The sequence below is a fragment of the Diaphorina citri genome, unplaced genomic scaffold (genome assembly GCF_000475195.1).
Source record: "Diaphorina citri unplaced genomic scaffold, Diaci psyllid genome assembly version 1.1 scaffold1336, whole genome shotgun sequence".
Classification (NCBI taxonomy): Eukaryota; Metazoa; Arthropoda; class Insecta; order Hemiptera; family Psyllidae; genus Diaphorina; species Diaphorina citri.
In genome coordinates, this window is record NW_007378764.1 from 46,430 (window position 1) to 70,356 (window position 23,927).

Genomic DNA, 23,927 nt, shown 5'->3' on the forward strand with positions numbered 1-23,927 from the left:
GGGATTTCATACTATGGACAACAATTACATGAACTAATAAATCATTTTCCATGTTGCACATCAAATGTGAACAGGAGTGGATTAGTGACAGCAACTGCAACTGATAAAATTAACAATGGCGACAATTTATGTGGATGAACATGAATATCAAGATGCACTGGAAATAGGCGATAAGATAAAAGATGATTTTCATGTTACATTATAATAATTTATAAATGAGCCATAGAGTCAAGACTGAGTTGTGCAAATTTGCGAAGAGCAACTTTAACTTACATGATGATAAAAAAAAAAAAAAAAAACTTGTATAGATTTCACATTGGATCGAGAGTTCCATAAATTATTTCCATAGATTCATAGGATTACCATTTGGAATATCGGAGACACTTTTCTCTTATACCATGACCGAAAGACTCTAGCAAGCCCTGTATGCTGAGGGTTCGGGTTCATATCTCGAGTAATTAGAAATAATTTGTCTGCATGAATTGTGACACATGAAAAGATTTAATGAATCGTGAACTATGGCGTCTTCATTGCGAGGAACCAGGTCTACCTTGCTGCCAGCACTACAAAATTGGTTCTCTCGACTCCCAACAGTCTATCTAATCAACTTATTGGTACCATGGTTCATTAAAGAGAAACCTGAGGTACCCTACATTCAGATCCCCAGGGATATGCATGAACTCTTCAACATGAAGCCATAGAATTTCTCTTACGATGGTGATTCAACCGAGTTTTTAAGGGAACAAACATGCGAGTAAATGAAATTTTAATTTATACCTATGTAACTACCAAGTTTTGATTCAAAATATACGTATGCATGCTAAAGTCTAAAATTACACACTTATTTCTTAAGAAGTTTACTAAACTGAAGGGGTTAATGGTCCGTTATAAATGTTATGATGGTCTTTTAATACTTCTAAAGATGAGAATGGGCAGAATCGTTCAAAATAATACCTTTCTTGTTAAAAGTTGAATTAATAAGTCATAATATACAGATTTAACCCTTGGAAGAACCTGTTTCATGTTTTATTGTGACTAACCAAGAGTGTAGCTGTATCCCGAAGATGGCAATTTCAAAGAATCAAGCAACTATCGCAGGGCGTGATCGATATTATTTTCCAGAATATTGGGGTAAAAAGTAGTTTCCACAGTTAGAGACAAGAAGTGAAGAAATTAATCTTACAAAATACAAAATTACCTAGCGATAGCTATTACGCAGGGTTAAATCTGAATATTTAAAATGAAGATATAAATCTTTCTGAGCTTAATTTGAATATTCGAAACATAAAATCTTCACCTATCTTTATGTTTTCTAATTTATTTGTTACCTAGCGATACCTATTACGCAGGGTTAAATCTGAATATTCAAAATGAAGATATAAATCTTTCTGAGCTTAATTTGAATATTCGAAACATAAAATCTTCACCTATCTTTATGTTTTCTAATTTATTTGTTTTTATCTTTTTATTTTAATTATTATTTAAAAACATTTCAATTTATTATTGTTTTAATTTATACAACTTGTATTGAATAGAAGAGAGAAGTCAAACAGCTTATTTTTGGGCTCCATTTAACAAGAAAAGAGAAAAGTGGCAAGTAGGTTGAGTCTGAAGAAAATAAATCAAGTTTTGGTAATGTAAGACTTTAAAACACTTCGCAGGATTGCCACATGGCAAGTAGGTTGAGTCTGAAGAAAATAAATCAAGTTTTGGTAATGTAAGACTTTAAAACACTTCGCAGGATTGCCACATAGCAAGTAGGTTGAGTCTGAAGAAAATAAATCAAGTTTTGGTAATCTAAGACTTTAAAACACTTCGCAGGATTGCCACATACCAGTTTGCAAGTGATATTTCAGAAGGGAATGTTTTCTTCTCATCCGAAAGATAACAATTTCTGTAGTTCAAGATAAGAAGGGATTATGCCATCTTTCTTGCACTAGAATCTCATTCGAATTCACTAAATAACCCCGCGTCCATGCAAAGAAAATTAAATTTAAATCTAAGCTTAAAGGCCACTTAAAACGAAAAAGCTCTGCCTTGTTACATCCTGTGAAATGATGCTTTCTTCCTTAACTCTTTAAACAGATCTGTACTCTCTGTTCTATTAATCCAATACATATCCGTCTAATTAATATTCAGTTGTGTTGGTGAAGAGGGGAGAAAAAATATAGGTTAGTAGTTTTAAATAAAATAACCTATACGGTTAGTAGTTATCACAGCAAGATTTTGTTTAAAGCCATCGATAAGGGCCTTTCCAAGAGAACAAAATAATGGTCTTTCCTAGAAAATAGATAGTCATATATATACGTACACAGGACCACAAATAAGGCACTAAATTTTAGTGATTAAAAGCTCAATTGCTTCATTTTTACTTTTTTTTTTAATCAAATGACCAACTGACATTTCATTGGAATATGCCATATTTGGCCATAGCACTCGGACTTACACATGATTGCAGCGGAATAATGCATACAAGACTAAAGTTCACAGATTTACACATGGTAACATTGGTAACTGCTCAGAAGGTAAAAGAGACATTTACGTACTTGACTCTAGCTAGCTGTCTTGTTGTTTTGACCCTAATCTCAAAGGATGTTGTTGATGATAAAATAATTTAGATGAAGAAGAAATAGGCAGTTTCTAAACATAATAACCAATGTGCAAAGCTATGCATTCCGATATTGATTGTAGCTTACGCGTGAATAGTTCCACTGAATGTATTACATTGAACTCGGGAGTGTTCCAATGTAAACACAATACACACATTTCACATACGTTTTATTTCAGCAAAACCCAACATAAAAATAAAGTGTATCCTAACTTTCACGACTTTTCCCTGCTTAGAGTCTCTTCAGTTTCACAGTGAAATAAATGATCGTCAAAATTATGCCTGAATTGTAGAAAAAAAAGTAGAGTAAGTACAACACGAAATATTTGGCAACACAAGATGAACCGAATCTTCGGGACAAAATAAATTTACGTCACAGGTACTCATGTAGAACTTTTCGAAAAAGATCAACTAATCCTTAAGCTAAATGCCCTTTCATTTTCCAAACAATACTTTTTTCTTGGAATACAGGGCTGTCCTTATTACTTTGGAAAGCAACTAATCTTCTTAGATTCACCAACTAGGTTAACTTAACCTACGTAGAATGATATTATATTTACATTATCTGGCCCTCAAATTCCTCCACACCAGAGTGTTCTCAGGTTTTGTTTTCCAAATGCCAGGGACCAGGAGCACCGAATGGCACCAAGTACCTGTAGCAGTACCTATTTCATTACTTTAAATATAAATTAAAATGTTACTTGTTTCTGTCTTATTAATTTATGGTTGACATTTTTATGTTGTCCTGGTGATTCAGTGTGTACGTTCTACGTTAGTAGCAATAATGACCATGACAATTACTGTAATAGATTTACTTGGTCAAATGTTTTCCCTCCCTCTACCTATATTATCTACACTTGAATTCCCTTGTGACTATAAGTAAGCTATTTGACAAGAGAATTAATCAAGATATCGAAGATTATTTATACATAATTATAAGGGAAGTACTTGTACACTTGTACTTGAAGTAGACATGTTTATGTAGGAAACCACTTGAATTCCCTTGTGACTATAAGTAAGCTATTTGACAAGAGAAATAATCAAGATATCGAAGATTATTTATACATAATTATAAGGGAAGTACTTGTACACTTGTACTTGAAGTAGACATGTTTATGTAGGAAAATCTGATAAATATAATCCTTTAGCCTTGTAGAAAAAGTGAGCGATTTTCTTCCAACCACATACCTACATACTCTAAAAGTCTAAAAGAATGTTACTATCGGACAGTAGGATCTAGAAAGTAACAACCATTGAGCAATTTATACACCACATAAAAAGTGAGCGATTTTCTTCCAACACATACCTACAAGACCTACATACTCTAAAAGTCTAAAAGAATGTTACTATCGGACAGTAGGATCTAGAAAGTAACAACCATTGAGCAATTTATACACCACACAAAAGGTAGGTATCTCACTCACTACGCCAGCTTCTTGTAGGTAAATCATATGACATGATTAATTAAGCAAAGAAAACTTTGTAAGTAAGATGTAGGATAAACACAAGCATAGATATTAAGTACAATCCCAATGATAGTTTTTCCTTAAATATATCTAGGTAATTTTTGGAACAAGCAACTCCCATATGAACTTCTCACTCACTACGCCAGCTTCTTGTAGGTAAATCATATGACATGATTAATTAAGCAAAGAAAACTTTGTAAGTAAGATGTAGGATAAACACAAGCATAGATATTAAGTACAATCCCAATGATAGTTTTTCCTTAAATATATCTAGGTAATTTTTGGAACAAGCAACTCCCATATGAACTAAATAAACCATAGTCACATGTGTTCCCTTGAAGAAAAAAAATCAAAGTTTTGAGATGATTAATGTAATGTTATTGAAACAATATAAAGGTGATGTCTAAAATGGAAATCATACCAATCTGAAACATGTATTAACCCAAGGAAACATTAATCAGATTGTCAACATCTTGTTTCAACAATTTTGATGAGATTTCTAACCTTTTGTTCCAAGTTAATCTATATGAACTAAATAAACCATAAACCATAGTCACATGTGTTATGTGTTCCATTAAAGAAAAAAAAAATCAAAGTTTTGATATGATTAATGTAATGTTATTGAAACAATATAAAGGTGATGTCTAAAATGGAAATCATACCAATCTGAAACATGTATTAACCCAAGGAACATATGAACTAAATAAACCATAGTCACATGTGTTCCCTTGAAGAAAAAAAATCAAAGTTTTGAGATGATTAATGTAATGTTATTGAAACAATATAAAGGTGATGTCTAAAATGGAAATCATACCAATCTGAAACATGTATTAACCCAAGGAAACATTAATCAGATTGTCAACATCTTGTTTCAACAATTTTGATGAGATTTCTAACCTTTTGTTCCAAGTTAATCCTAATCCTAACCTAATTCAACACTATGAAGTAATAAGCACGACAGTAAATATAGGGAAATATCTAAGTAGGTTCCTCAGGAGATAGTCAATATACGTAGAGGTTTTAACCATCAAAGTTGTGTTGACTAAAATGTTAAGCAGCTCAAAATGACACTCGAATGCCCATTCTTGTGAATGGGAATTTGAGTGTAACACTATTTGAAGTAATAAATATGATAGTAAATATAGGGAATACCTACATATGTAGGTAAAGGAATACCTACATACGTAGGTAAAGGTTTTAACCATCAAAGTTGTTAATTAAAATGTTAAGCAACTCAAAACGACAATCGAGCCCCCATTAATGTGAATGGGTGTTCGAGTTTCTCTGAACTGTTGCTGTTTAGTTGCTTTATCTGAACTGGATGCTTTTTACCTGAGTCTCTGAAGTGATGGAGGGTGAAGCTAGAAAATCCAAGGAATTAGACTTTCCGAAACAATTTTTCTGGGAAGAGAAAGGGTCTGACAGCATCATCAAAGTGGTTTCGGTTATCCCTCATAACTATAATGATGTGTTTGGGTACCTCTAGTTGTGTTGTGTAAATGATGAAGACATTAAGATCCCAGGCACCTTGGAATCCTTTGTTTAACACGGCTGGGTGTCGGATGGGCACTCGAAGTTGGATGTCAGATGCTGGCTCATATACCAAACTGTGACGTGCTCTTTGTGTTATGTTATCATCATTAACTCCAGCCATGATTGTTATTGTTTCAATGTTGGTGTTATTAGTTTTATTTCCTCGTTTGGATTGGATACATTGTACTGTGCTCGCTTCTATTGTTTGTCATTGGCGAGAGCCTATTTTTGTCTATTTGGGAAAATGACGCTCTTTTATTTGCAAATTAATCGAATGAATAGGCACAATCAGTACTTATCAAATAGCAAAGTAAGGTACGTATTCCGTCCTATAATTGGATACATTGTACTGTGCTCGCTTCTATTGTTTGTCATTGGCGAGAGCCTATTTTTGTCTATTTGGGAAAGTGACGCTCTTTTATTTGCAAATTAATCGAATGAATAGGCACAATCAGTACTTATCAAATAGCAAAGTAAGGTACGTATTCCGTCCTATACTTAAAAAAAAAGATTAGTGTTTCACCGCCGTTTTTAATTCGTAGCGATGAAACAACTGCTACATTGGACGCTTGTGGTCTGTGTCGTAGCATGCCCATCCCGTAGTATGCCTCTCATCAGATACGCATAGTTACATGGACTGGAGCACCTATTGACTTCTTGGTTCAAAGTTCACCAGAAAATCCAGATCTATAGGTACATACCTACTGAGGAAACAATACTCTCTCATGAGCAAAAATGACACTGAATATTAAACATGAAACTCTGTCTGCCAGTCTCCATACAACTTCCAAACGATACAAAAAAACCAAATTCGACCAAAAATGTTGTAGATCTCTACTGAGCTTTTCTATTATAAAATCTAAAATCTACTAGTGCATAATTCAAGCTGGTTCATCCACTCTATCTCATTATGAAGGCAGGATTCAGGAAGTTTGTAGGTATTTTTTTCCTCTTACAAAAAAAAAGATGGGGCGGTTCCGTCTTATTTCTTTATGAGATAGTATTTTAGATACCTATAGCTTGGCTCAAAATAATAAATAATAATAAAAAATTTAAGGTTCCTCATCCGAAAACATCCGAGTGGTAATAAGTACCATATAATTATTATAACAAGTCCTGGAGTTAACTAACGGCTCAATCTCACCAGAAAAAAAAAAACTTTAAAGCCCTGTAATCATTTCTTCTCCTTTGCTTGATGTCTTAATCATGTTTTAGATATACAGGGTGGGGTTTCAATTGGGGGAAAAAGGCAGTTTCTGAGACTGAAGCATGTTGTGTGCTATGCTGCTAGGTCTACTTGGAAATGCAGTTCTAGTCATTCCTATGCAGGTAGAAGACCAAGAAGTGTAAAAGTTATTATTGGTGTAATCAAGCAGAAGGAAGTAGATAATGATGTGGGTATTTTTATATTTCGAATAAACCAACCTTTTTTTGATGGCTTTATTTTCTGACGCTTCACTTAACGCCTCTCGGCTTGAAACTAAGTGTTAACATGCGAGTGTTAACGTTTGATTTATGTAATTATTAGTTTTGTATTTCATTTCTTTGTTTTGTCTCTCTTTCTTTTTGTGTTTCCTTTATCTTCTTTATTTCAATTTATGTGTCGGACAAAAACACTTATAGATGCCCCCGAACCTTTTCACCACTCCATTGTTCAAAGTGAAGAAAATTACTAAATTAGGGGGGAGCATTACCTGGGTACTCGTATGATCATAGAATAACGAGTGTTCGAAATTACTAACGCCAATAGCAAATTATCTATTACGTATACCTACCCACATCTTGTAGACATAATCAACAAGGTTTGTCCAACTTGAGTAATGAGTTCCAGGATTCCAGGAATAAACTAAGTCATTGGAATGGATCCGATCTGAAATGAGTAGATATCTAAAAAATTCCAATTTCAGCAAATACCTAAAGAATGCGACTCTGAGGAGGGCTAACAATAAAAAATGTTCTGGTTCATAAACACTATTGTTCTGAACATCTACACCCGGATTCTGCTAGAAACTGGTTTAGCAACGTTGAAACGATCAAAAAAATGTCCGATTTCGTTTGTGATTGTGATTTTTGGTCTTGACTGCACCGTGGTGTAGCGTGTCACGTTGAATTATCTATTTAACTTGTGTGGCGTGTGTGGCCAAAAGTGTCAAAATATTTCCCATGCCGCAGAAACGAGAATTCAGCGAACTGAGAATTTATTATTTTCTTCCTCTTAACACAGTCTATGAATCTCTGGTAGTCATGCTATAATAGGGCACTAGACCTCTCACCTTGTCTAGATTTGAACCTAGACCAAGTTCATTCATAAAGCGTAATTCATAAAAGCGGTCACAGTGAAGCCTAAACGAGGCGAAGTGCGAAGAAGTTTTGGAATTTTTTTTACAATGAGGCTAAACATTGGTAAATCGACATTGGCTTGTTTTGGACGTCAAAACACAACTGAAGAGTCATATCGAACCTAGACCAAGTTCATTCATAAAGCGTAATTCATAAAAGCGGTCACAGTGAAGCCTAAACGAGGCGAAGTGTGAGGAAATTTTGGAATTTTTTTTACAATGAGGCTAAACATTGGTAAATCGACATTGGCTTGTTTTGGACGTCAAAACACAACTGAAGAGTCATATAAACAACGCGAGAAAAAACGAGCAAGTCTTGTGCGCGAACTTCACGATGAGCTTTTGGTGACGGGGGGAAACCGGTAATTACTTATTTGACCAAAATAACAATAATGATATCGTATGGAGTCGCATCACACACGAGGCTGGGGACCAGTCTCTTTAGTCAGATGTTTTATCTTGATGATTCTGCAGTCAACACGCGATGACATGGCCGGTGTCACTGGTGGTGCCGAGTTCAGACCCATTGACTTTTCACACACCGGCTGAAGGCATAACTGGACATGAAAATATTTAGGAGTATGTAGGTACATTGACTAAATTGATGGTCTAGGTCTCTATGAGTTCCAAGTTCTAACACAGGTATTGGTAAAAAGGTGGCAAAACGTTTCGTGTAATACAGACACTGCGAATCTATGCAAGTACTTATATCTCTTTTACACAAGTTTATAAAAAGAGGAAGACGAGATTCAAGAAGTGCCTAATCTAAACGAAAACGTTGGTGTATATCTTCTAATCACAAGCTTTGAATTCATCAAAATGCAACTCGAGGGCAAATTTGCCTTCTTATTATTCTTCTTACTCCTCCACTTCCTTCTTCGTTCTTCTTCTTTTCCTTCCCACATAATATTTCAAATTTAATTATTTTCTCTCTGCCTCGGATGGATTCAAAATGGAGGCAAAACAGAAAAGATTGAAGATAATAATGAACTCCACCCCCCGCCCCTCAGTCTCGCGTGAAATTCAAACAAATTCCCCAAACTTAAGTTTTGACACTTCGAAGAAGAGATAAACGGAAGGAGTTAAAGGAAGAGAAGGAGAAAGAAAGGAGCTAAAAGAAGAGAAGCGAAGGAGTTCAAGATAAATGTTGAGATTTCTGTGGTAGGTACTAGCTAGCAAAGGCCTATATTATTTTATCTACTAATTTCTTTTTCTTATGAAATCAAAATACCTCTAAACATGACTGACTCTTGTTCATAGACTAGTGATTCTCTGGTACTTGGTAGAGAATTATGTAAGTACATTGAAGTCTTGGCCACTGGTTTGCTCAATGCCTTTAACAATATAGGTATCCATCAAGACAAAGGGCAGTGGCGTCATTAAGATTTAGGATTGTTCACAAAATATGAACATTGTAGGATGCTCAATAATTGCTCAAAGATAAACGGAAGGAGTTAAAGGAAGAGAAGGAGAAAGAAAGGAGCTAAAAGAAGAGAAAAGAGGGAGTTTAAGATAAATGTTGAGATTTCTGTGGTAGGTACTTAGCTAGCAAAGGCCTATATTATTTTATCTACTAATTTCTTTTTCTTATGAAATCAAAATACCTCTAAACATGACTGACTCTTGTTCACAGTTCTGAATTAAACGGAATTTCTCTTGATGGTGATTCAAATGAGTTTTTAAGGGAACAAACATGCGAATTTTAATTTATACCTATGTAACTACCATCAAGTTTTGATTCAAAATATACGTATGCATGCTAAAGTCTAAAATTACACACTTCTTTCTTAAATCATTTCAGAAGTTTACTAAACTGAAGGGGTTAATGGTAAAGTTTGAAGTCCGTTATAAATGTTATGATGGTCTTTTAATACTTCCAAAGATGAGAATGGGCAGAATCGTTCAAAATAATACCTTTCTTGTTAAAAGTTGAATTAGTAAGTCATAATATACAGATTTAACCCTTGGAAGAACCTGTTTCATGTTTTATTGTGACTAACAAAGAGTGTAGCTGTATCCCGAGGATGGCAATTCGAAGAATCAAGCAACTATCGCAGGGCGTGATCGATATTATTTTCCAGAATATTGGGGTAAAAAGTAGTTTCCACAGTTAGAGACAAGAATGCCGAATTTTACATCAGAGTCAGGTACTAGACACAATGTTGTTAACAATTGCAGAGAGTCAAAGAGGCTGACGCGACGGTGATGTTAAAATGCTGGACAATGCTAGCATTCAGGATTTTAGTATTGAGCTAGTGAGTTAATTGATCATGGGAAGCTAAACGGGGCTCTAGCTTTTACGGAGTGCCACAATTCAGTGACGCCTTGAAATTTTCAACTACATCCAGTGCCGACTACCAACCTTCGGCTCTGACGATATAAATTAAAATGTTACTTGTTTCTGTCTTATTAATTTATGGTTGACATTTTTATGTTGTCCTGGTGACGGAGCTACATTAGATTCAAATGTTCATGTATAAGACTAAAGTTCACAGATTTACACATGGTAACATTGGTAACTGCTCAGAAGGTATGAGAGACATTTACGTGCTTGACTCTAGGTAGCTAGCTGTCTTGTTGTTTTGACCCTAATCTCAAAGGATGTTGTTGATGATAAAATAATTTAGATGAAGAAGAAATAGGCAGTTTCGATGGGGCGGTTCCGTCTTATTTCTTTATGAGATAGTATTTTAGATACCTATAGCTTGGCTCAAAATAATAAATAATAATAAAAAAATTTAAGGTTCCTCATCCGAAAACATCCGAGTGGTAATAAGTACCATATAATTATTATAACAAGTCCTGGAGTTAACCAACGGCTCAATCTCACCAGAAAAAAAAACTTTAAAGCCCTGTAATCATTTCTTCTCCTTTGCTTGATGTCTTAATCATGTTTTAGATATACAGGGTGGGGTTTCAATTGGGGGAAAATTCGGTGATAAATGACTAGAAATTAATGTTTTTGGTCCACACGTGTTTAAGGCCACTGTAAAGACATCACACAACATTGGATAATTCGATTGAAGTACATAGTCTCTATTTGGGATCATTTAAGTAAGTACAGATATCTAGGGGATAGCAACTTTGTAGAACAGAGATAAGGACATAGCAAAACATTGGCAACCAATGACCTCATGAAGAACTAAAACGCCTTAAGAACCTTTGAATAACCTTAATCTTTCTATGAAAATCTAAAATTACAGACAGTGACCCAATACTTACATAAATAGGTAAGCCTAATGATAACTATAACTTACTAAAAACTAGTAATTTCCAAAGAAACAAAAATTGCCGAAACTTTAGTTTTTATGACAACATTCCAAAATGGATTCACATCCTACGTAGTAATTCACAGTCTGAAATGTTTTCAAGTTAAAAGCTACCCGGTAACTTGTAGGTACTCCTCTACCATCAGGCAACCACAAAATGTTATCTATCGCTTTATAACAACTCTATTACCTCCGAACACTAAGTTCATTTTCCCCTGGAGATATTCAACACAATATCAAGTCGTGACTATAGAGGACGAGCCATTGAGGAAAGGTGTCCGAAAAATTTTGCTGCTTGATCCGGAAACGTGGTATTTGCGAAAATTATGGGTGCACCTTGGTTCACTTATTCTGACAAATGAAAAGTTCCACATTAGTAAATTATTTTTATCTTAAAGAAACAAGTCTTTAGATGGGAAGAAGGACTTTATAAGTTTAAAACATTTTTACCTTCTATTTTATTTCCTGTACGTAGAGGTTCAAGAGGTGCACAATCACAAACTTTTTGTGCTCCTACAACTTTTTGAACAGCAGGTACCACGACCGATGTAAATTATCTTGTGGTGTTGTTTTGTTCTTATTCACTCCTCAGCCCTTGGAAAGATTGAATATTTCCATTATTGGAAAAGTGCGGTTCTGCGACACAAAAACTTGGATTTTCTCCTCCTGAAATTCTTCGGCTAATCATTAAAAAAAAAAAAAACATGTAAAGAACAAAATGTAAATAGAATATTTTAGTAGCCAAGTATAAGAATGTAAACTTATAATCCGTGTTTTCCACATACCACGAGAGTTCTATTCAGACATAATTGGAAAAGAATTCTGGTCTTCTTCGACGGTGTTCAGAGTATAATGGAGGACATAAAAAAGCTTTTATGTAGGTATGCTATATTGTGAATGTTTCATCATGTTCAAATGATCCAACAAGCTTTGGAAGTGACGATAGTCAACTTTTGAGCCTGAGTTCAGAACAAAGTTCATTTCTACCCAGTTTTACATGTTTGGGTAAATGATTAGTCTGTGTTTAAATAGAATAACAACATTGAGAAACTACTGCATTATTTTGTCTGCGACCAGTGGCGTTGCTAAGGTAGACTTGTTGATAGAACTTAGAAGTGGGAAAGGTAGGTTGTAAGTAGGTATTTACTATTTTTTTTTACCATTCTTCGTTTTTCTGTATATATTTCACTTCCTATTGAGTTATCGAGCTCAGTAGGTAATTGTTCGATTTATTGTATTACCAAAGGATCTATGGCTAACTGATGAGGCCTATAGCTCAGCTATCCCGACGAGATGTCTAATGAGAATAGCTACCAAAAGGTAGATTGTAAGTAGGTATTTACTAATTTTTTTACCATTCTTCGTTTTTCAATATTTCACTTCCTATTGAGTTATCGAGCTCAGTAGGTAATTGTTCAATTTATTGTATTACCAAAGGATCTATGGCTAACTGATGAGGCCTATAGCTCAGCTATCCCGACGAGATGTCTAATGAGAATAGCTACCTACTTACCTAGCCTGTTCTCAAACGTTGTTTATCCTTAAATTCCTCAGTGAACCAATGGTTCAAATGGTTGGGAGTTGATATTATGGCAAAGGTACTTAACGGAGTTTTTTCCACTCACGCTTCTGCTTTGCACCTCTTTATTCTCCCAATTTGTACTTTGCCTTTATATGTTGGTCTCGTGTCACGTTGTTGTGAGTTGATCTTTACCTTGTTAGTACCTACTTACCTAGCCTGTTCTCAAACGTTGTTTATCCTCAAATTCCTCAGTGAACCAATGGTTCAAATGGTTGGGAGTTGATATTATGGCAAAGGTAAGAGTTTTTTCCACACACGCTTCTGCTTTGCACCTCTTTATTCTCCCAATTTGTACTTTGCCTTTATATGTTGGTCTTGTGTCACGTTGTTGTGAGTTGATCTTTACTTTGTTTGCTAATGTTACCTCTGCTATCCCGATCCAATAAACCTGTTTTCCTGGTGGAGAAATTTTAATCGCTCCTGAAAGACTGTAAACGGGAGTTCAGACTTCCCGTTTGTCAGAAACAAAAGAAAACGTCAGAAGCAAAGAAATGAAAAATTAATAAATTAAAAGAAACGCGCTGAGAAAATCATCCCAGTTTGTACTTGTACTCTTGGGAAATGAACTGTAATCTTTCTGGAAGACCCAAGTACCTCTCTTGTAAAGACAAAATCTTAAGGTAGCTACACACGATCGGTCATAATACGCTGCATGCTTTATTGAGCCTCCCAGCGCTGGATGCTTGACCGTGTATAGGGCTACTGTCAAGCCTGACTTGTCGTGTGGACGTGTGGTGGCAGAAGAAGTAGAAACATACTGCCCTCACGTCACGGGAGCTCACATAGTGTGAGATCAGTGTAGCTATCGCGAACGAAACACCTAAGTACTAAAATATGGGAGAACTTTGAAGCACATCTTTCTGACTCCCCATCACGAGCTCACGTGACGTGAGGGCAGTGTGTTTCTACGTTTGGGCTCATGAAAATGTTGAAATTCCTATACTGCCGATCAGCTTGAAGCCACAGGCTTGCTCAAGCATTAAGCATGAACAACTGTAAGCTTGACCATCTGTAGCCACCTTTAAGCTTTGCTGAAGAAAGAGCCTCCCAGCGCTGGATGCTTGACCGTGTATAGGGCTACTGTCAAAGCGTGAGATCAGTGTAGCTGTCGCGAACGAAACACCTACTAAAATATGGAAGAACTTTGAAGCACATCTTTCTGACTCCCCACGAGCTCACGTGACGTGAGGGCAGTATGTTTCTACGTTTGGGCTCATGAAAATGTTGAAATTCCTATACTGTCGATCAGCTTAACCCCCCTAATTTCAAAGCTTGAAGCCACAGGCATTAAGCATGAACAACTGTAAGCTTGACCATCTGTAGCCACCTTTAAGCTATGCTGAAGAAGATAAGAAAATTCCAAGTTATCTCACGCAAGAAAATTGAAAAATCAATTCAAAGCTCTGGGAAAGTTTCGTAGGCGAAAATAAAATTAATATTAATTTCTCTGGGAATAATTTTCCTTTACTGGGAATTACTCCTTTCTTTGTAATTATTTTAAGGGATAGATGAGGTAATTATTAGGTAAGTAGTTAGGTAGGTTCATTGACATTACTCAGGGGCTTTGTTGATGGACGATGGATTTATTTATTATTTTTGACTCAAGGTTAGATCTTCTATGAACTTTTCTTAAGTAAGTATAGCGTCTACAGAGAGCTACAGCTACACTACGGTTGATCGATATAGCATGAAACACATCCTTCAAACGTCCAAAATATTCTTCAAAAGGCCAAAAATTCTATTCAAATAAAAGTTTAAACAGTCGTGACGTCACATAATCATCTTTCTTTTCTCAGTTGGCCTCACTTTTGTTTCTCTCCAGTCTTCTTTACCTCCTTGAACGCTCGTCATGTTTACTTTTGATGGCTAGCTTCTCACTGTTCAATTTTTTAAAATTTTAACAGAAAAACTTTTTTATCATTATCAGTACCTACCTAATCAGTCGTTGATAACAGAGATAATAACAGATCTTTAGTTTCATGGATTTTTCCTGGATTTAAATGAACTTTATTGCTGTGGTGGTAAAGTTTTACCATTGAGCTGAAGGAACTCCTAGGAAATGAAAAGTCGGGACTTCCATATTCACAACTTTCTTTGACTTTATTTTGCTAGTAACTGAGGATACACACAGAAAAACCTTTGGAAAAACTATCCATTTTACTAACAATTTTCCAGACCAAGCTCTTCTCCACAACAGAAAAGGGGCTCAAGTGCAATTACGTCATATTATCTCCAACCAATAGGAATTCAGAATTTCAACCAATCACAACATTGTATTTTGGCACAGACAGTTTTATAACACAAGGTTTAAAAGCGCTAAAATTCAAATTATATGAGGATTCGATTTCCAACATTCTCCCACCAAAATATTCTAAGTTTGAATATTTTCCCATGAGCTAGAAAAATACAAAATAAAATCGAAAAGTCTGTGTATGCAATGTGCTCGCAATAAAGCTTAACAAGCTATGGGTGTGGGTAACAAAGTTTAAAAAAGCTCATGTTCCCAATCCTCAGCTCCTCAGGACTTTGGTTTTCGGCCCAAGTCGCTCAAACTTTGGTGAATTATACTTTATAAAATGTAGATCAAAGTCTCTTTGGGCCCCAAGCTCGAGAAATGTACGGTTCGGCCGCTATTCGGAGTCAATTTTGAGATAATCTGGGCACAAAATTGATTCGAAATAAGTTCCAAAAAATCTCGTAGGTACCAGTATTTTTAAGTCTACATTGAAGTAAGAACTACTCGGGTACATTGGCAAAGGAATACTGGAAGATCCTCCAACTACATAACCCGGAATGGGCCTTTGGATTCGTTACAAGAATGGACTCCAAATGACATTCGTAGATATACGATTTAGGACTCGATCTGAACTCTAATGATTAAGCACTAATTGAGCGATTTCTTCAGGCTCTTGAGATAATATTAAATTGATTAGAATACTTACTTTCGAATGAAAATAAATTGAATCTTATCTCGACTTAAGCACTCATTGAGCGATTTCTTCAGGCTCTTGAGATAATATTAAATTGATTAGAATACTTACTTTCGAATGAAAATAAATTGAATCTTATCTCGAGGCTATTAAAAAACTCAAGTAGGGAACCGTATTCAAGTAGAATTTTGATTTAGTAGCTACTGAACCTCACACTGATCAACATGAAGATTTTACTGCAAATTTTGGGGGCCTTATGTCTCGTCCATTGTGCTCTGAGTATTGACGTCGATCTAAATGATGAAGTCCAACAGAGGATAACCCGGGTACTCGAGGTAAGTTCTTACTAAACATACCTAGTGGAATACTGTTCCAGTAATTAAAAGGACGTACTTACTAACATAGGAGTGGTAAATTATTACAGATAATAAGAAGAAAGAAAATTATTTCAACTTCGAAAATTTTGGTAGCAACATTTTATGATCTACAAGCATGTAAGTAAGTACTTTCTTTTAATACCAGAACTCGTAAGTACTAGAAAAATGCTCTTGTGTATCTATCTATCTTTGCCTTTGGCCTTTGTATAACTTATTCTTTTCCCTTTTGGTCTTGCTAATAATTTCAGCCTGGCAATGCCAATGACGAACGGTTGACACTGTTCCGTCAATTTGTTGCTGAATTCGGACGCAAGTATGCCAGCGACTGGGAGATTGAATTTAGATTCGACGCGTTCAAGAAGAACATGGATGTTCACGACCATTTCGTCCAAAATGAACAGGGAACAGCCGAGTATGGCATGACAGAATTCTCCGACTACGGAGGTAAGATGAAAATCGGAGGGAAAAACCAGGATATGCCATAGAATAAGTAAGTAGGTACAAATAGAATAGACCATGTAACTATCTCTAAGGAATGTCCCTAAGGCAATAGAGATATAACAACCTAAGCCAATACTCTTCCACAAAAAAATCCATTTACTTACTTACGAGTATACTTACTTAACCAGTAACCACAATTTTTCCCTTACAGAGAAAGAACTGTCCAAATTCACCAGTCAGTGCGAGAGGCAGGCGCCCGAGCTTACCGGTGTAGAAAGCCAATCGTTCCAGGAGATGGTACAAATGGGAGAGGAACTCCTGTATAGAGATCTGAAGTACAAGGACACCCCAAGCAGTGTCGACTGGCGAAACAAAGGACTGATCAGTCCTGTGCTGGATCAAGGCTACTGCAGCTCATCCTGGGCGTATGCTGCAACCACAGCACTGGAAACTGCGTACGCACTGCAAACCAACCACTTCCAGAGGCTTTCAAAACAACGTAAGCTATTATATTTAGATAAATTTTTTGTAGTTCTAACGTAAGGGAAAAACATTTATTTAATAACAAACAAAGCAGCTGCCAGCCTTTGACTGGTTGCACATCACAGCCAAAATTATCATTCCATTGGAAATTTTCATTCTCGTGGGGGACGTCTGTTTCCATGTCATACTATGCCGTTAAGTTTTGACACCACTATACAGACTATCTTCACTCTAGAAAACTCGATTCCCAACACTAACCTAGAAAACAAATGCACTCATTTTCCCCCAGAACTGATCGACTGTGACCGTTTCAACTACGCTTGCTGCGGGGGCCGGCCTCACATGTCCTATCTCTATCTAGAAGGAGAAGACAAAGTTGAAGAATAAGAAGGAAGAAGAAAGACGACGACGAAAAATCCTTCAGGCCCTCAAAGGACTAACGCGTTAACTTTTCCATCCAACTGTTTTGTCTCATGTATCACACATGGCTGCAATTTTTCTTCCAGGCTGGGAGCGAGCAATAATAATTTCTGATATCTTTCAGCGTTTTGTTTTATGTTTTGGGAAACTCATGTGTAGAGTGCCAGGCCAGGATATATCTAACCGGGACAAGGAGTTATGTCGGTATAGTCTTGTGCCAGAACCCAGGATAGTAGGTACATAACCGAGTTAATTTCAAGAGTAGAAAGTATTGTTTTGTTTTATGCTAAGAGGAACTTTAGCACTGCAGCTTTAGATATCACAACTGCAATAGAATCTATTTGAATTGTTGGTGATCTTTAATCACTGCAGCTTTAGATATCACAACTGCAATAGAATCTATTTGAATTGTTGGTGATCTTTAATCAAGTCCGCAAAAAATTGACCATGGCACTATTAAAGAAACAAGGGATCTTGCCATCAATGAACAAGGGTACAAAACCAGGATTAATGTTGACATTTTGAATCAATGAACTTGCTGAATTCACTTATTTTACCAAGTGAGTCGCCATTGCAACGTACAAGATGTGATGGATGGATGTGATAAATTTAAAATACTTTGAAAATAGTGGATGTGGCATTTTCACAGAATTCTAAACCCGCTTTTACTTCATTACACCCGATTTATCACATCCCTGATAGATAGGTATCCCAAGGCAGGTTCTTATAGATACATAATTCCAATCTTAGATACATCCATATGTAAGTATCCCCCTCTCATTTCCTTGTTAGGTAAGAAAATGTTCCTGAAAGTATTTCAGACGAAGTTCTCTTTTTTTTACAAATTAGGTGAAGACGTTTCCACCTTTCTACAGAATTCATATTCATCACTCGTAAGCTACACTTGGAAATTCGCTTTTGACCGTTGTCTCACCATCGGGATCCTATCAAACGAGTCTCTGGATGTGATAAATTTAAAATACTTTGAAAATAGTGGATGTGGCATTTTCACAGAATTCTAAACCCGCTTTTTTCTTCATTACACCCGATTTATCACATCCCTGATAAATAGGTATCCCAAGGCAGGTTCTTATAGATACATAATTCCAATCTTAGATACATCCATATGCAAGTAGTATTCCCCTCTCATTTCCTTGTTTACTACAAGACCTAGGATTGAAAGCGCCTTTGTCTTTATCAGATACTGCATTCATTATACTTAGCAGTACATAGATAGGTATCCCAAGACAGGTTCTTATAGATACATAATTCCAATCTTAGATACATCCATATGTAAGTATACCCCTCTCATTTCCTTGTTTACTACAAGACCTAGGATTGAAAGCGCCTTTGTCTTTATCAGATACTGCATTCATTATACTTAGCAGTATTTCCTTGTTTACTACAAGACCTAGGATTAAAAGCGCCTTTGTCTTTATCAGATACTGCATTCATTATACTTAGCAGTACAAAGGCTTTTGTATGCTAACAAAAGTTTACATAATTCCTCGACGCATCTTAACCTTCTTGCCCGTCTTCTCTCTCTCTCCATTGCTCCCCAACCATCTCTCTCTCTCTCTCTCTCTCTCTCTCTCTCTCTCTCTCTTACGTTGTTCATATCCTGAACCTTTCTCAAGATCTAGATAGATATAATCTACATTATGTCTGTGTTCAAACGAATTTTGTGTTCTTGGTACCAAAGATAAATCCAAAAACATAGGACATACATAATTCCTCGTCGCATCTTAACCTTCTTTCCCGTCTTCTCTCTCTCTCCATTGCTTCCCAACCATATCTCTCTTTCTCTCTCTCTCTCTCTCTCTCTCTCTCTCTCTTACGTTGTTCATATCCTGAACCTTTCCCAAGATCTAGATAGATATAATCTACATTATGTCTGTGTTCAAACGAATTTTGTGTTCTTGGTACCAAAGATAAATCCAAAAACATAGGTACATGGGTCTGAAAATAGGTTTACATAAGGTTAGTAATTACATTTATGCAGGATGTGATTTTCCTTGTTTGAGAAATTGTCATGCACATACACTTACTTGCGTATATGTACTACAGGCTACAGGTTTAAATGCGAATGTGTGGTATAGGTACAAAATATCTCATGAACGGTTATGTACTACAGGCTACAGGTTTAAATGCGAATGTGTGGTATAGGTACAAAATATCTCATGAACGGTTTGTCGTAGAGCGATGAAATTTGGTATGCTTTACCGGTATGGTATACTTTTTTACACCAACTTCATGCAAAAACACATTGGGGTACATGGGTCTGAAAATAGGTTTACATAAGGTTAGTAATTACATTTATGCAGGATGTGATTTTCCTTATTTGAGAAATTGTCACATACACTTACTTGCGTATGTACTATACAGGCTACAGGTTTAAATGCGAATGTGTGGTATAGGTACAAAATATCTCAAGAACGGTTTTTCGTAGAGCGATGAAATTTGGTATGCTTTACCGGTATGGTATACTTTTTTACACCAACTTCATGCAAAAACACATTGGTTGGCAGAGGGCCATAAGCCATAAAGAACTAATATTGCTTTGTCTCTTTATCGGTATATAGATATATTTTAATTTAATATAAAAACGTGCTGCTCACAATATCGCTATCGCTCTTCATTCCTAAATTTATTCCCTCTCCCGATTTCCTCTCTCTTAGATCATCTCTCCTCCAAATTTCACAGATATTTTAGCCCTCATATTAATGTTGCGGCTTTATGGAAGGAGTAGAAGGATGGATACAGATTAGACATTAGAAGATAGAAAACAGAGGGATATACAGGGAAGGACGAAAAGGAATGGAGAGGTAAAGAAGGTGATGAAGATTAAAAGAGGAGTAAAATATTGGGATAGACATTCCTAAATTTATTCCCTCTCCCGATTTCCTCTCTCTTAGCTCATCTCTCCTCCAAATTTCACAGATATTTTAGCCCTCAGATTAATGTTGCGGGTTTATGGAAGGAGTAGAAGGAAGGGTACAGATTAGAACATAGAAGACAGAGGGATATACAGGGAAGGACGAAAAGGAATGGAGAGGTAAAGAAGGTGATGAAGATTAAAAGAGGAGTAAAATATTGGGATAGAGAATTTCACAGATATTTTAGCCCTCATATTAATGTTGCGGGTTTATGGAAGGAGTAGAAGGAAGGGTAAAGATTAGAAGATAGAAGACAGAGGGATATACAAGGAAGGACGAAAAGGAATGGAGAGGTAAAGAAGGTGATGAAGATTAAAAGAGGAGTAAAATATTGGGATAGAAAGCAAGCCAAGGGTATTCAACCAGCTCCTCAATTGTCCGTTACGAAGTAAAAACGGCGATGAAACACTTTTTTTTTTTTAAACCAGTCGATTATTTATCTACGAGCTCAATTGTTCCCTTGTATGTTTCAGCGCATCTACGAAGGACCCTGTCAGTTTGACCAGAAGAAAGCCAAGGTAAAGGTGGACAAACGCTACACCATCGCCACCAACGTCGACCCTATATCTAACGAAGTCGTATATGCCAAATACTTGAACGATATTGGACCTTTGGTAGCTATCATCAACGCTGACGGATTCAGGGTAAGATGAAGTTTAGCTTGTTAAATCTAACCAAAGGATTTAGGGTAAGATAAAGTGTAGCTTGTTAAATCTAACCAAAGGATTTAGGGTAAGATAAAGTGTAGCTTGTTAAATCTAACCAAAGGATTTAGGGTAAGATAAAGTGTAGCTTGTTAAATCTAACCAAAGGATTTAGGGTAAGATAAAGTGTAGCTTGTTAAATCTAACCAAAGGATTTAGGGTAAGATAAAGTGTAGCTTGTTAAATCTAACCAAAGGATTTAGGGTAAGATAAAGTGTAGCTTGTTAAATCTAACCAAAGGATTTAGGGTAAGATAAAGTGTAGCTTGTTAAATCTAACCAAAGGATTTAGGGTAAGATAAAGTGTAGCTTGTTAAATCTAACCAAAGGATTTAGGGTAAGATAAAGTGTAGCTTGTTAAATCTAACCAAAGGATTTAGGGTAAGATAAAGTGTAGCTTGTTAAATCTAACCAAAGGATTTAGGGTAAGATAAAGTGTAGCTTGTTAAATCTAACCAAAGGATTTAGGGTAAGATAAAGTGTAGCTTGTTAAATCTAACCAAAGGATTTAGGGTAAGATAAAGTGTAGCTTGTTAAATCTAACCAAAGGATTTAGGGTAAGATAAAGTGTAGCTTGTTAAATCTAACCAAAGGATTTAGGGTAAGATAAAGTGTAGCTTGTTAAATCTAACCAAAGGATTTAGGGTAAGATAAAGTGTAGCTTGTTAAATCTAACCAAAGGATTTAGGGTAAGATAAAGTGTAGCTTGTTAAATCTAACCAAAGGATTTAGGGTAAGATAAAGTGTAGCTTGTTAAATCTAACCAAAGGATTTAGGGTAAGATAAAGTGTAGCTTGTTAAATCTAACCAAAGGATTTAGGGTAAGATAAAGTGTAGCTTGTTAAATCTAACCAAAGGATTTAGGGTAAGATAAAGTGTAGCTTGTTAAATCTAACCAAACTGGATTATCAAAAACAGCTGGGGTCCCAAATGGGGAGAGAACGGATACATCAGAGTTGCCAAAGGAGTGAATACTTGTGGTGTTGGATGGATAGCTTCTGGTGTGACCGCGCTTTGAAAAGAAAATGTCATCTGTAAAGAGAATTCTACAATCACAATAACTGACGCAAACCGTCAATGTTGTAACTTTGAAGATAACTTATGAACTTTTTCAATTTTGGAAATTAAAACTTTTGCTGATAATGGTGTCCAAAACTCCCAAATTTTCACGACGCGACAGTTGGACAGATATGACTCCTAACTGGTGAATCAATGGAGTGAGTGGAGTACTTTGTGACCATACTTTATGATATGCCAAACTTTTCTTGCTACATCCAAGAATAAAAACTCTAGGGTAATGTCATTAAAAGTAGAACTTACATAATTTTAGTATGATGCATATTATGCTATGTTTTGTGTCTATGTTTTCTCAATAAATGACTAAAATCACGATATCTAAACTGAAACTTTGGTAATTTTGTTATCAATAACGATTTCTTCTTCACGTTTTCCCTACTCAGGAATTACCTTTTACTAGCCACTAGAAATACATAATTTAATTATCTATTTGGTCAAAAAATGGGTCAAATGGGCACTACCTACGTGCATTGTAAAATAAAATAAATTTCCATTCCTCGGTGAGGGTTCAAACTGTTCTACTGGTTACCCATACCCAACGGGTTCTTCAGCATTTGATACAGTTAACATGTTGGGGTTTCACTGTAGCTTTTTTCATTGTTATTTTAATATTTTCCCTCTGGGACTGCAAAGTACTTTTTCAGGGGCATTTATTTTCCATCAATAATAATACAAAGGTTTCTTCAAAAGGCCAAAAATTCTATTCAAATAAAAGTTTAAACAGTCGTGACGTCACATAATCATCTTTCTTTTCTCAGTTGGCTTAATTGTGACACAGGTAGGTATCAAGCCTGTCTCACGGACACGACAAGTAAGTAAGTAAGTTCCTATGTACCTAATTCTTGATCTACAAACGGTTTCATTTTCCTTTTTGGGCAGCATTTGATCATGGAATGACATTTTCAATGGCTCCTACTACGTACACACAAAAGTCCTTGTAGGCAACGGAATGAAAGAGTTTTTTAATTTATTTTATTCAAATACCTACCTAGAGCTAGAGGTACCGCTTAGATAACCTAGGAATCTCCGCGCCGCGTAGGTCTACCTATTATTACCACTAAATTTGAAGAAAAAAAAACTATCCATGAATCGTGCTAATTAAGATTTATAAATTCCCTTTTCAGTACTGAATGGAGAGAAGTTCCCCTACTGGATTACCGTAGGTCTACCTACCTACAAACAAAATGGCAGTAAATGAGGTAAGAGACAATTCGTAGAAAATATGACCAAGTTGATAAATCCTGGCTTCTTGTTGTTTGTAATGTACAGTTTCAATTGGACTAAAGAAATCGATTGATCTCTCCATTAACCAATGTGTTTGGTGGTTATAGTTTGATATTTTGATAGTAGATTAGTAGATACCAACCTCAGTGGTGTAGTGGGGTGGATCTGAAGGTTGGTGGTTCGAGTCCAAGTCAAGTCATAAAATTTAGCGTAGTGCATTAAGCAGGGAAACTGGTCACCCATACCCAACGGGTTCTTCAGCATTTGATACAGTTAACATGTTGGGGTTTCACTGTACCTTTTTTCATTGTTATTTTAATATTTTCCCTCTGGGACTGCAAAGTACTTTTTCAGGGGCATTTGTTTTCCATCAATAATAATACAAACATACAAAGACAAGAATATGGAATGACATTTTCAATGACTCCTACTACGTACACAAAAGTCCTTGTAGGCAACGGAATGAAAGAGTTTTTTAATTTATTTTATTCAAATACCTACCTAGAGCTAGAGGTACCGCTTAGATAACCTAGGAATCT

General features: G+C 35.9%; 1 protein-coding gene and 1 long non-coding RNA gene across 2 annotated transcripts; both read left to right on the forward strand.

Annotated features, from left to right (window-relative positions):
- The first annotated feature begins 15,897 nt into the window (after nt 1-15,897).
- Nucleotides 15,898-22,493, forward strand: LOC103515421 (ervatamin-C-like). Its single transcript, XM_008480362.3, has 6 exons — nt 15,898-16,062; nt 16,353-16,548; nt 16,757-17,044; nt 17,318-17,403; nt 20,858-21,028; nt 21,983-22,493. Exons 1-6 carry the CDS (start codon nt 15,952-15,954, stop codon nt 22,103-22,105), a joined length of 975 nt encoding a protein of 324 aa, XP_008478584.2. The 5' UTR covers nt 15,898-15,951; the 3' UTR covers nt 22,106-22,493.
- Nucleotides 22,494-23,057: 564 nt separating this feature from the next.
- On the forward strand, nt 23,058-23,428 carry LOC113470011. Its single transcript, XR_003393235.1, has 2 exons — nt 23,058-23,203; nt 23,328-23,428. It is a non-coding gene; the product is annotated as an uncharacterized LOC113470011 (long non-coding RNA).
- Nucleotides 23,429-23,927: the final 499 nt, after the last annotated feature.